Source organism: Drosophila busckii, chromosome 2R (genome assembly GCF_011750605.1).
Source record: "Drosophila busckii strain San Diego stock center, stock number 13000-0081.31 chromosome 2R, ASM1175060v1, whole genome shotgun sequence".
Classification (NCBI taxonomy): domain Eukaryota; kingdom Metazoa; phylum Arthropoda; class Insecta; order Diptera; family Drosophilidae; genus Drosophila; species Drosophila busckii.
In genome coordinates this window covers 6,608,948-6,622,895 of record NC_046605.1, presented here as the reverse complement: position 1 = coordinate 6,622,895, position 13,948 = coordinate 6,608,948, and the positions used below count along the sequence as shown (strand labels likewise).

At 41.0% G+C, this 13,948-nt stretch overlaps 4 protein-coding genes across 10 annotated transcripts; 2 read left to right on the top strand and 2 right to left on the bottom strand.

Moving 5' to 3' along the window:
- Nucleotides 1–158: 158 nt before the first annotated feature.
- Nucleotides 159–1,803, top strand: LOC108596054 (proteasomal ubiquitin receptor ADRM1 homolog). 2 transcript variants are annotated; one of them, XM_017981448.1, is made up of 4 exons: nucleotides 159–269; nucleotides 330–874; nucleotides 937–1,130; nucleotides 1,230–1,803. In XM_017981448.1, the coding sequence occupies exons 2-4, from the start codon at nucleotides 351–353 to the stop codon at nucleotides 1,679–1,681; spliced, it is 1,170 nt and encodes a 389-aa protein (XP_017836937.1). In that variant the 5' UTR covers nucleotides 159–269; nucleotides 330–350; the 3' UTR covers nucleotides 1,682–1,803. The 2 variants fall into 2 exon arrangements, with proteins under 2 accessions (XP_017836937.1, XP_017836936.1); XM_017981447.1 differs by having other exon boundaries at nucleotides 937–1,803.
- Nucleotides 1,804–2,061: 258 nt separating this feature from the next.
- LOC108596049 (protein argonaute-2) lies at nucleotides 2,062–12,692 on the top strand. Of its 6 annotated transcripts, XM_017981437.1 has the most exons (8): nucleotides 2,062–2,193; nucleotides 2,998–3,265; nucleotides 5,926–6,107; nucleotides 8,633–8,707; nucleotides 9,275–10,066; nucleotides 10,126–10,348; nucleotides 10,414–12,024; nucleotides 12,085–12,692. In XM_017981437.1, exons 3-8 carry the CDS (start codon nucleotides 5,984–5,986, stop codon nucleotides 12,221–12,223), a joined length of 2,964 nt encoding a protein of 987 aa, XP_017836926.1. In that variant the 5' UTR covers nucleotides 2,062–2,193; nucleotides 2,998–3,265; nucleotides 5,926–5,983; the 3' UTR covers nucleotides 12,224–12,692. The 6 variants fall into 6 exon arrangements, with proteins under 6 accessions (XP_017836926.1, XP_017836927.1, XP_033149106.1 ...); XM_017981438.1 differs by lacking the exon at nucleotides 2,998–3,265; XM_033293215.1 differs by lacking the exon at nucleotides 8,633–8,707.
- On the bottom strand, nucleotides 5,238–5,477 carry LOC108596061. Its single transcript, XM_017981457.2, has one exon. The coding sequence runs from the start codon at nucleotides 5,452–5,454 to the stop codon at nucleotides 5,272–5,274; it is 183 nt and encodes a 60-aa protein (XP_017836946.1). The 5' UTR covers nucleotides 5,455–5,477; the 3' UTR covers nucleotides 5,238–5,271.
- Nucleotides 5,457–6,575, bottom strand: LOC108596059. Its single transcript, XM_017981454.1, has 3 exons — nucleotides 6,354–6,575; nucleotides 5,728–5,855; nucleotides 5,457–5,670 (listed from the first exon to the last, which is right to left on the bottom strand). The coding sequence occupies exons 1-3, from the start codon at nucleotides 6,497–6,499 to the stop codon at nucleotides 5,480–5,482; spliced, it is 465 nt and encodes a 154-aa protein (XP_017836943.1). The 5' UTR covers nucleotides 6,500–6,575; the 3' UTR covers nucleotides 5,457–5,479.
- Nucleotides 12,693–13,948: the final 1,256 nt, after the last annotated feature.

The following is a 13,948-nucleotide window of genomic DNA, read 5'->3' as shown; positions in this document are numbered from 1 at the left end:
TATAGTGCTGCAAAACAATATGCAAGTAACGTAAGAGTAGCTCTGCAATAGGAACTTGTATTAGGAGCGAGCAAGAGGCAAACAACGCAAGCAATGCGCACATGTCATCCACAGTTTGACTCGATAACATTTTCTCCGGCTGGTCACACCTGTCAAATCTCCCGTCACTAAAATAAATGTCGAAGAATTTTGCTCGTCATCCAATTGAAAAGCCAGCGTTTTATTAAGGATTCTCCCAAATTGTTTATATTTTTCGCATTATATATCCAGTAAGTTTGTGTGTAGCTGTACCCCAGAATTAAAGCAACTCTTACTATCCTTGTTTGCAGCTCTCACGAAGCGCACGTATCATGTTTGGTAGACAAAGTGGACTTGGCAGCTCGAACAGCTCCAATTTAGTCGAGTTCCGTGCAGGACGCATGAACATGGTAGGCAAAATGGTGCACCCCGACACTCGTAAGGGCCTTGTATACATGACGCAAAGCGATGATGGACTTATGCACTTCTGCTGGAAGGACAGAACCAGCGGCAAAGTAGAGGACGATCTAATAGTTTTTCCAGATGACTTTGAGTACAAGCGAGTCGATCAGTGCAAGAGTGGACGTGTATATGTCCTCAAGTTCAAGTCGAGCTCACGTCGCATGTTCTTCTGGATGCAGGAGCCCAAGACAGACAAGGATGACGAGCACTGCCGTCGCATTAACGAGCTGCTGAACAATCCGCCCTCAGCTCACCAGCGCGGAGGTGGAGGCAGCGGCAGCGAAGGCACCGATTTGCAATACATGCTAAACAATATGTCCCAACAGCAGCTGATGCAGCTATTCGGCGGAGTCGGACAAATGGGTGGGCTAAGCTCTTTGCTGGGACAGATGAAGTGAGTATAAGTAGACAAAGCTATGTTGAATAGTCCAGCAACAACTGCTTTTGCTTTTGTAGCTCCCGCACTCCGTCCTCTCGTAACACCGCCGCATCGAGCGGAGGTGGCTCATCTGCTTTGCAAACCCCGGAAAATGTGAGCGTGGCACGCACACCGTCCGCACCAACTAAGGCCACCAAGGGCAGCAGCCGCAGCAATCTGCAGAGCGAGGCCGCTGGCGGCACCAGTTCAAGTGGAGATGTTGATGCTTCCGGTAAGAAATTGAGCGATACGACAACGACACCTACAAGTGGAGCGTATGCCAATCCATTCCAAGCGTATTTATCGAATCTCTCTCCTGAACATGGCGCAGGTCGTTCACTGAATATCGACCTATCCACGGCACTGTCTGGGGCCGAGGCTATCAATCAGCTTATAGCAGATCCGGAGCGTGTCAAATCGCTAATTGTCCACTTGCCCGAGTCGGAAGATGCAGATGAGGATCGTAAGCAGCAAATTAAGGATCATATCAGCTCGCCGCAGTTCCAGCAGGCGCTTGCCCAGTTTTCCAATGCTCTTCAATCCGCCCAGCTTGGACCAGTGGTCAAACAGTTCGAGCTTTCTGTGGATGCCGTTACAGCCGCTTACTCTGGCAATCTGGAGGATTTCGTGCGTGCCTTGGAGAAGAGTTTGCCAGCTGGCGCCAGCATGAACACAGATGAGGGAAACAGCAGCAGCAAGGAGGCCGACAAGAAGGCTGACGCAGACGCGGGCAAGGAAGAGACAGCCGCATCCGCTGATAAGCAAGAAGAGAAACAAAAATAGCGCGTTTAAGCATATAATGCACTAAATCCCTTAATAAGCGATAAGCAAGTGTTTTAAACTTATTAATTTTTTGCATATTATGAGAGTATTCGATTCTTTAATAAATTGGCAATGCTAAATCATTTTTTATGTATGTAAATTGGCTTTCGTAGTTGCCCTTGACTTTGTCTAGGCCGCATACTAATCATACGCACTGTTATTGGCGCGCGCTCTCTTACAAACAGACTCTCTCGCGCGCGCTCTTCGCACACATACGCTCTTACAGATACTCACACACATACACTCTCATAGATACAAACGACGGCTTGTATCTTGCGAATACTTGGAGCAAAAATATTGTGTATTTATTCAACTTCAAACGGGCAAACCGCGCGTTTCGCTAATTCGCTTGATTTTGATTTAATACATTTTTGATCTCTATGAAATTTTGCTTAACAATCAACGTGTAATTTCTAGTGCGTTCGTTATTTTAACCAAACAGTGAAAGGTTAATTCCGTTGCCGATTTGCGTCGTAAGTTTGTTAAAAGAAAAGAAAGAAAAATTATATGTGAACGGATGTGTTGATGTTGTTGCTGCTTTCATTTCATATTATGTACAATAATATCCAGTTGTATACCAGTGTGTGTGTGTGTGTGTGTGGTGTGTGCCTGTGCTTGTGCAAGTGTGTGTGTTTACTGCTACTGATGTATGTATGTATTTAATGCATGACTGCGCGCCGCATTGTTGAGAAAAGCTTTTTTCAACTGTATGGCACAAAATGTTAAACTCGCTACCGCAATAACAAAATACAACGAGAAAAAATAATAACAATAATAACAACAATTAGCTGTAGCGGCGGAGCGGCCAAACAGCTGCGCTGGTATTGGTAAAACACACGCATACACAACAACCTTTGACTCACTCGCACTCACACAGCGGCGTATAAAAGCTTGCAAAAAAAATAAGCATAAAAAACAAACAGTCGCTGCAAAAATTGTTGTTGAAACAGTTTGGAAGAGAGAGACTGAGAGAAATTAAAAAAGAAATATTTTTTTCAAGTTTTTAGCCGTGTGTGTTGGCGAGTGTATATGTATGCATGTGTATCTGTGTGAGTGTACGAGTGTGTGTGTGTGCTTGTGCGTTTTATGAAAGAGAGGCAATGACAGAGAGCAAAAGTTACTTTATCCCGGTAACGATCTGGCAACACCAACAACAACAGCAGCAGCAGCAAAAGAAATTGCGTTTCGATTTGCAGCAAACAAGCAAGAAAAAAGTATATAAGCTTTAAAATCTTTATGTTGGAATATTCACATGTATTTATGTACATTTGTGACAGCGAATTGTGTGACATAGACAGTAAAAATAAATTAAAAACAGGCCAACGTCCTCCAGTGCAGCGAAAAGTCGCTAACGGTACGGCAAACAGAAAAAACAACAAAACTCATTTTAATGTGTAATAATTTTGAGAAAAAGCGTTACTCAATCAACGGCAAAGAGTATTATTATATTACAAGTAGTACAACAACAAAATCAGCGTACAACTTGTCGCTGATAGGTGGCTAAAATCCTAAAAAAAAAAACGCGAGCTGCAATCGGGTGATAAGGTGAGCAAACATTGCCAACTGTCAACTATACACACACACACACTCTCACACAAATATGCATGCATGCATATGCATAGACAGTAACAGCTTACTGCAAGATTGGCAAGGGGTACGGCGGGGGAGATGGGCGCAGTGCATTTCCCAGCAACAGCTGCAGAAATTTCTGCACGCCCACGCGCCAGTCGCTCGCGCGCCATTTTGTTCGTAACTTAAACTTGGAGAAGTTTCTCATGAGCGTCTATATGTAATACAGCCACACACACACACATAAATAATATGCTGTAATGGCGCCTGAGCATATGCTACAGCAATTTCAAGAGCGCGCTGTGCACAAGTGAGGCAACCATAGTCCGGCATTGCAAGACAGAGAGAAAGAGCTTCTGTTTATGTTTTGGTAGAAAGGTCACATAGGCAGTAATAACACCCGCTCTTCCTCTCGTGCCAACGAGCATACACCAAAACAGAGGAAAGTGCATTATTGCAGCTGTATGTGTAAGCGATTTCGAGAATGTTTTGTATTCCAATAAAATTGATTGAAGGACATGCCACTGCTGTATCAGTATCTAACGCTGCACATAAACTGTATTCCTTATATTTAAATATTAATATGGCGAGCTTGTGCAAACAGCGTAGTGGAAGCAGTTAGCTGAAGCTACTATACTATAATATTCTTTCAATATGGCGCTCAAAATAACATACATTTTCAAAAGAGGAAGCAATGGGGAGCTTTTAGCTACTGAACTGACATTGAACTTGAATGACTACATACATGAAAACTATACAGATTTACAGATGTACATATATATACATGTGCACATTAATCTTAACTTTTGCAGCTTAAAAACAGCTTTCACCAATTTGCAGACTGCGCTTCAACAGTTTGTTGTTTTCAACTTTGAGCGAGTTGTAGAAATTCTAAATCGATTTTCATGCTACACACACACACATATGTATATGTACATATTGGCCCGCCATTTTAAAAGTTTAGCTCAAAGCTCTGGCATTTATTGCAATGGACAAGTTGGGGCTGGGGTTGGGGTAAGTAACTGCATTTTTCGGCGGGTGCATGACACACACACATAAGCTCTACAACTTGTCCACCGCTAGCATATGTGTGCATGTGTGTGTGTAAGGAAAAAGTAGAGACCATCATGAAATGAAAGTGAAAATGTTTGTTTTTCCTTTGTTGCTGCGTCTTCTTCGCCGACGTTGCTCCATTTATTGCACGATTTTCATATATGTACATACATATTTATGTCGCAAACACCTGTTTAAGTCTGAAGCTAAAGCTTCCAGGTGATTGTGTGTAATAGTATCAGTCATACAATCTTCATGCAGCTCAAGCACAATGGACACGCGTTTGTCCAAGCACCGAGTAGCTGCCAATGGTATAATCCAGATACAAAGATATTTAAAGCAAGTCATGGACCGGTCTTATGCACGCTTAAGCAGTAATGAAAAGTCAAATACTATCAAAATGCAGACACAAATGAAATGAAATTTTAAAATTATTCATATATATAGTTACTTTGACTTGAACTCATTGCACATAATGTATTCAATAGTCTATATTTATAGCAGTTTGCATATTGCAGCTTTCACCTTGTGCGTGAGATCATTTTTTGTTTGACCTCATTGAGCAAGCCCAATTAGAATGGGACTCCGCATATAATGCAATTATATGTACATATGTATATACAGTTGATGCATATAAAAGGCCTGTGGCTTGTGGCCTGTTTCTACAAAATTTCCCCACCCTGCGCTCTTGCTACGTTTAATCGCTGACACGACTTTTTTCGGCTGACAACGGAGCGTAGCAGATGATTTTCCGGTTTGCAAAAGCGAATACAAAGAGAAAAAAGTAAATTTTGACCCAAAACTGGTTTTGGCCACAGACTCAAGCTTAATCAGAGTTCCATTGCAGCCCTTTTTTGCCGCAGTCAGTTGCAAAAGGCAGACAATGTTTAGTTGTTTTACATTTTAAAGCTTAAAGTTTTTAATGTGACTTAAAAATCGACTGGCTTAATGGTAATAAAGCGCGATAGTATAAATGCCACCAACACAGTGGCACAAACAAAGCAAAAGGCAAAGGTATAGAAGCTCTCCTCCGTGAATATATCGGTGAAAGCGGGTATGTCCTGATAGATCTGCTCAATAACAGCCAATGTACCCTTGTGCTTCGTAACCATGATGTCAGATGATAGTCCGTCAAGTCTACTTCTTCTTAGCCAGCTTTTTGCCACCAGCACCACCAGCTAGTTTCTGCTTTTCTGCCTTGGTTAAGACCTTGTTGGTGATTTCCTCAGGTGGCGCTAATGTGGATACGTGTTTGTTGCACAGTTGTAATAACTCCAAAGTGTTGAGGTTTTCGCTATTGAAGCGTATCTCCTTCGCTTTGATTTGCTCTATAAAGAAACAAAATGTCATATAAATGGGTTCAGCGACATATGGAAAGCCCTTACCTTGTGCTGATTCAATAAGCGAAAATTTAACAAACGCTGGCGAACGGTCGCAAACAATGTCCGGCTTGACAATGCACTTGGGATTGGTTAGTGACACCTTTGGCGTGGAGAGCAGAAACAGAAACTCACTGCAAATATATATATAAAAAAAAATGAATCAATATTAATGAATTTTTTTTTTAATCTTTTGTTTTTTAGCTGTATCTGCCAGTGAGCAAACAAGCAACGCCTCAAGCTGACGCCGACACCGACTAAAATGTCAACGGAGCGAGAGCTGGCCGGAGGGCCAGCTCAGCTCCAATTGCCGTTGACATTTCCTCCCGATTTGGGCACATCTCTGCAGCTAAACTCGGCAGTGGGACTAATGAGCAAGGTTTATGGTAAGTTTACCAAAAACTATTTCATCACGTTTTTGCTTTAAATACTTTGCACCCTTTTTGAGTTGGTTGCTTATTGTTTTTCATTTTTATATATAATATTTATTTGTCTTTGTCTACGCACTTTATTCTGGTGAAAAATTTGTAACATATGTAGGCGCAAACTGCGCATGTTTCATAATCGATAAATTGGTACGTTGGGAAAACGCTTTTCCAACCCTATAGCTACCACTGCCCACTCCCACTTACCGTGTGGCCTTAACATTTTCCGCAAACGGATCAAACTGCACTGTGATGCGTTTGACGCCTTTAAGATTAATGCTCTTTAGCTGTTTGCCTATGGCAGAGACAACACCACCTGACCGGCGCAATGTGCCGCTAAATGGCACAGACATAATCTATTTTATAAACTTGCTAAAAGCTGCAGAAAAACAATGTTCTATTGGTTTTATAACAAACACACACGAACAGAATTGGCGTTGCCAGCTACATTTTTTTATGTAAATGTTGCCATATTCTACACACTCTTCTACAACACTACACTTACAGTTTGAGAGCAAGAGCTCTTGGACTAGAATCCAATTGGTTTTTACTTAACAGCAGTTTAACAGAATCTGTTAGACAGCATGTACAGTATGTATGTGTCTTGCTCACACTAAAATTGTTGTGCTTGCAAGTGTGTGTGGATTTGAATAAACAACAAAAACATTTACTTATTGTGCAAAACACTGTCAGAATATTACCAATTATTAAAGATTGCCGTTTGTTTGAAGATAATTGTGTTTGTTGGATGACAGTGCTTTGCCCTCAATTTAAATGTGGTTAGACAGCGTGTACACTATGCGTCTCGCTCGCACAATTTTGAGTAAAAATTTTGTGTTTGCTGCGGGACTTTGCAAGTGTGTGGAAAAGTGAAGAAAATTGCATTTTTTGCATAATGCGCGGCGTGAAAAGCTAACAAAAGTTATTAAAAAGAATAATTCAATAGTCTGGCTAGCTTTTGTGCATCATTTTGGCAGCTCATACGTGTTCGGGTGCACAGAAACGACGTCTCGAAAATACAGCAAATACATACAAATACGCTGCCCAATCTAAAACGCATACAAAAGCATTTTTCTTCATGCTGTAGAAGCAGCGCCCGTCGTTGTCGTTTGTCCAGCGGAGCACCCAAAGCACACAAACACATATACATACATGCCAGCAGTTTGCACACACACACACACACACAAACAAACAAACTCAAAGAAACAAAACACCCACACCTACATGATAAAAGTTATAAAATATATATTTAAAACGAAAGCTGTGCCTAAATTTGTGTTCTTTTTCCAATACTACAATAATATATAACACCAACAACAATAAACACAATAAGAATATTAATAGAAATACATATATATGCATAATTAATGACGTATTTGTTAAGCGCGTGTACTGTACAACAACAACAACAACAACAGCAGCAGCAGCAACAACAAATGCGTGAAACAACCAAACGAATAATTCTACTTTAAAGTGTGATAAGCAAAAGGCTGAAATCAAAAACAAAATCATTATAATAATTAGTAGAAACGAAGAGCAACAAAGAGAAAAACCAATAACAACAACAACAAACAACATAAACACACACATACTACATATACATACATACAAATTGTTTTGTATACATTTCGAAAACAAATACTAGTGCAAAAATGTATCCAGTTGGACAACGTAAGTGACACAAAAGACATAAATCCAGACTAAATGCTAAATCTGCCACATGTTACACATACCAAGATACGAATGTATCTTCTAGTTCAACAAACACAAACTCTGATGCTCTACTTTATTTGCAAACACACACGCCAGTGTATTTGCAAAGACAATTCTACAAACTAGTCTACAAAACTGTGAAAATGAATGAGTGCGTAAAAGATGAAATGTCAAGTGGGAGTGGTGGGGTTGGAAGAATTGCTAAATAAAACTTGCATTACATATTTAAGAATTAAGCATGGTGTAGGTGGTTCCCTATATAGGGAAAGAGATAGTGATGGGAAAAGCTGACGTGAGAGTGTGACAGAGACAGAACAACAGGAAGAAAACATGTGCGCAATAATTGGGTCAACGACCGCAACGCAATAGTTGTTGCTTTGCATTTTCAAGAGTGGGGTTAAAAATGGAGTTTATGCGCAACAACAACAACGTAATTGTTTTAGGTTTTTACGCAGTCAAATATGTTGATAGTAAATCTTCACAGATCTATACACACACACACATACACTTTTACACTTGTGGCAGATATAGTTGAATTTTTTTTTTATTATTAAGCTGAACCAAACTGTAACTAAAATATTAATCGCACTCTATATATTATATTTATACATATTCTTTATTATTTTTTACCATCGTATAATGCATTATTTTCAACCAAAAAACAACCAAATTGGCCATTTCACGTTTTATTTGATTTACAAACATTTATGATTTGAACATTTTTGATTTTTATTTGTGAACATTTTGATTTGATTTAAATTTTCTTTTTATAGAGTCACAGTGGACCCCCTCGCCCACGCGGCCTCAGAGCCCCTCTCAGGCGCAGACTAGCTTCGACACGCTCACATGTAAATTTCTCTCCAAATCAAAACCAAAATTACTAAAAACTACTACTAAACAATTTGATATTGAATTTGAAAAACGCAAGGAAATGTTGTTTATGTTCCTTAGTTGATGTTTGAGACAAAATACATAAATTGTCTACACTAACAAAAACAAAAAAAAAAAATTCTACACACTATCTCCTTTACAGTAATGTGCAAAATTTTTACTAACCACATATTTATTTCGTTTCATGTAATGTTTTATAATTTCTGTTGCACTTTTGAACTAAAACGAACCAAACCTTTAATATATATTGTATATGTGAATCCCTTACACAATTTATGTTTAAAGTAGTGCATGCTGCAACTGTTTGTTAGCTTTTATTATTAACTATATATATATAGTTGTACCATATGTATACTATGTTTATATATTTTATGTTGACATTCGGCATGCCGAAATAAATGTTATTTTTAGTTGCGTTGTTATCTAGCGTCGTCTAGTTGTTAACTTTACCGTTACAATCTCTACGCAGCCCTGCAACTGATTTATTTAATTAACAAACTATTATTTTTTTTTGGGAACTGTAGCACCACCAACGCCTGGCTCATCGGTAAATCCCACCGCTGTAACCAGTCCAAGTGCTCAGAATGTGGCGTCTGGCGGTGCCACTGTGGGTGGTGCTGCTGCAGCTGCCGCTGCACAGGTTGCCTCCGCTTTGGGCTCCACGGGCAGCGTATCGGCAGCAATTGCCGCAGCGGCTGCATCGCCCACCACTCAACCGGATGCGCCAGTGTTTACGTGCCCGCGTCGACCGAATCTGGGACGTGAGGGCAGGCCAATTGTTTTGCGTGCCAATCACTTTCAGGTGACCATGCCGCGTGGATTTGTGCATCACTATGACATCAATATACAGCCGGACAAGTGTCCGCGCAAGGTGAATCGTGAGATCATCGAGACCATGGTGCATGCCTATAGCAAGATCTTTGGCGTATTGAAGCCCGTGTTTGATGGACGCAATAATTTGTATACACGCGATCCGTTGCCCATTGGCAATGAGCGTCTAGAGCTGGAGGTGACACTGCCTGGCGAGGGCAAGGATCGCATCTTTCGTGTGACGATCAAGTGGCAAGCACAGGTGTCGCTTTTCAATCTGGAGGAGGCGCTCGAAGGACGCACCAGGCAAATACCATACGATGCCATCTTGGCGCTGGATGTAGTTATGCGCCACTTGCCCAGCATGACATATACACCCGTGGGACGCAGTTTCTTCAGCTCACCCGATGGCTATTATCATCCATTGGGCGGCGGTCGTGAGGTCTGGTTTGGTTTCCATCAAAGCGTGCGTCCATCTCAATGGAAAATGATGCTCAATATTGATGGTAAGCTGCAAAAGAAAGGAAATAGAATAATAGACAAACTAATCAATTTTAATCCACAGTGTCGGCTACGGCTTTCTACAAGGCACAGCCTGTCATAGACTTTATGTGCGAGGTGCTGGACATACGTGACATTAACGAGCAGCGCAAGCCGCTCACCGATTCGCAGCGTGTCAAGTTCACCAAGGAAATCAAGGGGCTCAAGATTGAGATAACGCACTGTGGACAAATGCGTCGCAAGTATCGTGTCTGCAATGTTACGCGACGTCCAGCGCAAATGCAATCGTAAGTGCAATGGAATAACTCGAAAGATTAAACTGAATACTTAAATATATGTTGTACCTTGTTAGCTTCCCACTGCAGCTGGAGAACGGCCAGACTGTGGAGTGCACAGTGGCCAAATATTTCCTGGACAAGTATCGCATGAAGCTGCGCTATCCGCACTTGCCTTGCCTGCAAGTGGGTCAGGAGCACAAGCACACTTACTTGCCACTGGAGGTGTGCAACATTGTCGCTGGTCAGCGTTGCATTAAGAAATTGACCGATATGCAGACCTCGACTATGATCAAGGCCACTGCACGCTCTGCGCCAGATCGTGAGCGCGAGATTAATAATCTTGTGAAGCGTGCTGACTTCAACAACGATTCATATGTGCAGGAGTTTGGTTTGACCATCTCAAATTCCATGATGGAGGTGCGCGGACGTGTGCTGCCGCCACCCAAGCTTCAATATGGGGGACGTGTGTCATCGGGCATGACTGGGCAGCAGCTGTATCCGCCGCAGAACAAGGTGAGCTTGGCGTCACCCAATCAGGGTGTCTGGGATATGCGTGGCAAGCAGTTCTTCACCGGCGTGGAGATACGCGTCTGGGCCATTGCCTGCTTTGCACCACAGCGCACGGTGCGCGAGGATGCTTTGCGTAATTTCACGCAGCAGCTGCAGAAGATCTCAAATGATGCAGGCATGCCCATCATAGGGCAGCCTTGCTTCTGCAAATATGCCACCGGACCGGATCAGGTGGAGCCAATGTTTCGTTATCTAAAGATCACATTCCCCGGGCTGCAGCTGGTGGTAGTGGTGCTGCCAGGCAAGACGCCCGTCTATGCTGAGGTGAAGCGTGTGGGCGACACTGTGCTGGGCATGGCAACGCAATGTGTGCAGGCCAAGAATGTGAACAAGACCTCGCCACAGACGCTGTCCAATCTGTGCCTCAAGATCAACGTCAAGCTGGGCGGCATTAATTCCATTCTGGTGCCCTCCATACGTCCCAAGGTCTTCAACGAGCCCGTTATCTTTTTGGGCGCTGATGTGACACATCCACCCGCTGGCGACAACAAGAAGCCCTCCATAGCAGCTGTTGTGGGCTCCATGGATGCGCATCCTTCGCGCTATGCAGCCACCGTGCGTGTGCAGCAGCATCGCCAGGAGATTATCCAAGAGCTAAGCAGCATGGTGCGCGAACTGCTCATTATGTTCTACAAATCCACCGGCGGCTATAAGCCACATCGAATCATACTCTATCGCGATGGTGTCTCCGAGGGACAATTCCCACATGTGCTGCAGCATGAGCTGACCGCCATACGTGAGGCCTGCATCAAGCTCGAGCCCGAATACCGTCCAGGTATTACCTTCATTGTGGTGCAGAAACGTCATCACACGCGTCTCTTCTGCGCCGAGAAGAAGGAGCAGAGCGGCAAATCGGGCAACATACCCGCTGGCACCACCGTCGACGTGGGCATCACTCATCCCACAGAATTTGATTTCTATCTGTGCAGTCATCAGGGCATCCAAGGCACCAGCCGTCCCTCACATTATCACGTGCTATGGGATGACAATCACTTCGATTCCGATGAGCTGCAGTGCCTCACCTATCAACTGTGCCACACCTATGTGCGTTGCACACGCTCCGTTAGCATACCAGCGCCAGCCTACTATGCACACTTGGTTGCCTTCCGTGCCAGGTAAGCTATACATATATAAGCCATAAAGTGAAACAATTAAATGTTCCATATTCTGTACAGATATCACTTGGTGGAGAAGGAGCACGATTCGGGCGAGGGCTCACATCAGAGCGGCTCATCTGAGGATCGCACACCAGGTGCTATGGCACGTGCTATAACTGTGCACGCCGACACCAAAAAGGTCATGTACTTTGCCTAAAAAGTAACTTTAACGACGCCAAAAAACAAAATTACAATCACAATACACACACACACCCCCCCAACCCAACACACATACAAATACACTAACAGCAGATTTCGAAATGTTATTCGAATAATTCGCAATGAACAACTCAATGTGTGATGTGTACACAAAAAGCCAAGCCGAAAGCATTAGATTTATAAGTTTAAAAGTTCTAATTTGTTTAATTGTAAAGTAGTAGGATGAGTATGAGAGGAGCGTAGGTTGTTTAGTTTGCATGAAACTAACATAACAAACACACACACACACACACACACACGCAAGAGGTAAACACCAAACCAATATATGGATTATATATCTTAATAGGGATTATCTAACGTATAGGGGATCATCTATCGTATAGGGATTATCAATCGTAAGGGAATCGAATGTTTAACAGCACAACTTTGTGTATAACTCTCACAATAGCTAAAACAAAAAAGAAAACTAAAAAAAAAACAAAACTCTTAAGGGATCAAAAATCAAAGCAAAAAACGAAGCAACAAAAAACAACACATTATACTATGTACGTTTTTAATAGAATAAAATTAACACATATATACTTATAGTATATATATATTTTTACACAATGAAGACAACAAAAATGCATTCAACCAAAGGTTTTTTTTAGTAATTTCGAAATGTTGCTGATTCACACACACACACACACACACATACACAACAACAGACACATACACAATAAAAAAACAACATGGATTCTCTGTACTGTGAACGAAAACCACCAACAAGCAAGGTAAAAAGATTAAAAATTACGACAAGCATTAAAGAGTGTAATATTTAGCATAAACTAAGGCATACTAAATACTTTAGCAATTTCAACTCAAAGTCCACAATTGTGAAACATTTTAAGCGACAAACAAATGATAATGAACAAGCATATAAAGAAAACTCCAATTTCAAAAAGGGACAAACAAATACTTTTTGGTCAAAATAATTGCTAGTTATTTACAATTAATGTTTAAATATCTAATATATATATACATATATGTATTTGTATTGTGTGCATATGTATATACAGCATACTTAAGAACGACTATTTCGTTGAACAATGCTGAGAAACTAACAAAAAACAAAAACAAAACAATATGTGTAATTTTATAAGCAATTATCTTATTATTTTTTGTATGAAAAACAAAACGCTCGAGACATATTTAAAACAAACACATACACACTCACATAAACACACGGCAAACATTAATAACGGCATATCACAACCCTCTGATCAATGTACCTATTTTAAAACTCACGATTAAGTTGCTTAATTTTTCAATTAGTTTTACAAGTATTGCAAAAACAAATATATTAATATTATACGTGGTGTACGGGTAATTTAATTGTATACAAATTTAACAACAATTCAATTTTTTTTAATTTAAACATGCAGCTTTAGCATTCTAATCCTTTTGTTGTCAATTATGCAATCGTTTTATATAATTAGTTTAAGTTAATTTTATTTAATATTTTTTTGCCAAACTCCAAACAATATTTAAATGCAATTAATATTAAAGAATATATACACTATGTACTATATTTAAAGACACAGTTCAAGTTAACAATTATGCTGATTTATTAACAATGTAGATCGCAGTACTATGACGACGATCCATTTATTTATATATAACTATTATGTATGTGTAATATTCTTTGAATGGCCATCACACACAGACAAACAAACAAACATAT

What these genes read in the sequence shown, in the direction of transcription:
- LOC108596054 (XM_017981447.1), top strand. Translation starts at nt 351, where the DNA reads ATGTTTGGTAGACAAAGTGGACTTGGCAGCTCGAACAGCTCCAATTTA. An exon ending in TCTTTGCTGGGACAGATGAA is followed by an intron (nt 875 to 936) that starts GTGAGTATAAGT and finishes TTGCTTTTGTAG; the next exon opens with CTCCCGCACTCCGTCCTCTC.
- LOC108596061 (XM_017981457.2), bottom strand. Translation starts at nt 5,454, where the DNA reads ATGGTTACGAAGCACAAGGGTACATTGGCTGTTATTGAGCAGATCTAT.
- LOC108596049 (XM_017981438.1), top strand. Translation starts at nt 5,984, where the DNA reads ATGTCAACGGAGCGAGAGCTGGCCGGAGGGCCAGCTCAGCTCCAATTG. An exon ending in ACTAATGAGCAAGGTTTATG is followed by an intron (nt 6,108 to 8,632) that starts GTAAGTTTACCA and finishes TTCTTTTTATAG; the next exon opens with AGTCACAGTGGACCCCCTCG. An exon ending in CGTCCAGCGCAAATGCAATC is followed by an intron (nt 10,349 to 10,413) that starts GTAAGTGCAATG and finishes GTACCTTGTTAG; the next exon opens with CTTCCCACTGCAGCTGGAGA.
- LOC108596059 (XM_017981454.1), bottom strand. Translation starts at nt 6,499, where the DNA reads ATGTCTGTGCCATTTAGCGGCACATTGCGCCGGTCAGGTGGTGTTGTC. An exon ending in GAAAATGTTAAGGCCACACG is followed by an intron (nt 5,856 to 6,353) that starts GTAAGTGGGAGT and finishes ATATATTTGCAG; the next exon opens with TGAGTTTCTGTTTCTGCTCT. An exon ending in GCTTATTGAATCAGCACAAG is followed by an intron (nt 5,671 to 5,727) that starts GTAAGGGCTTTC and finishes GTTTCTTTATAG; the next exon opens with AGCAAATCAAAGCGAAGGAG.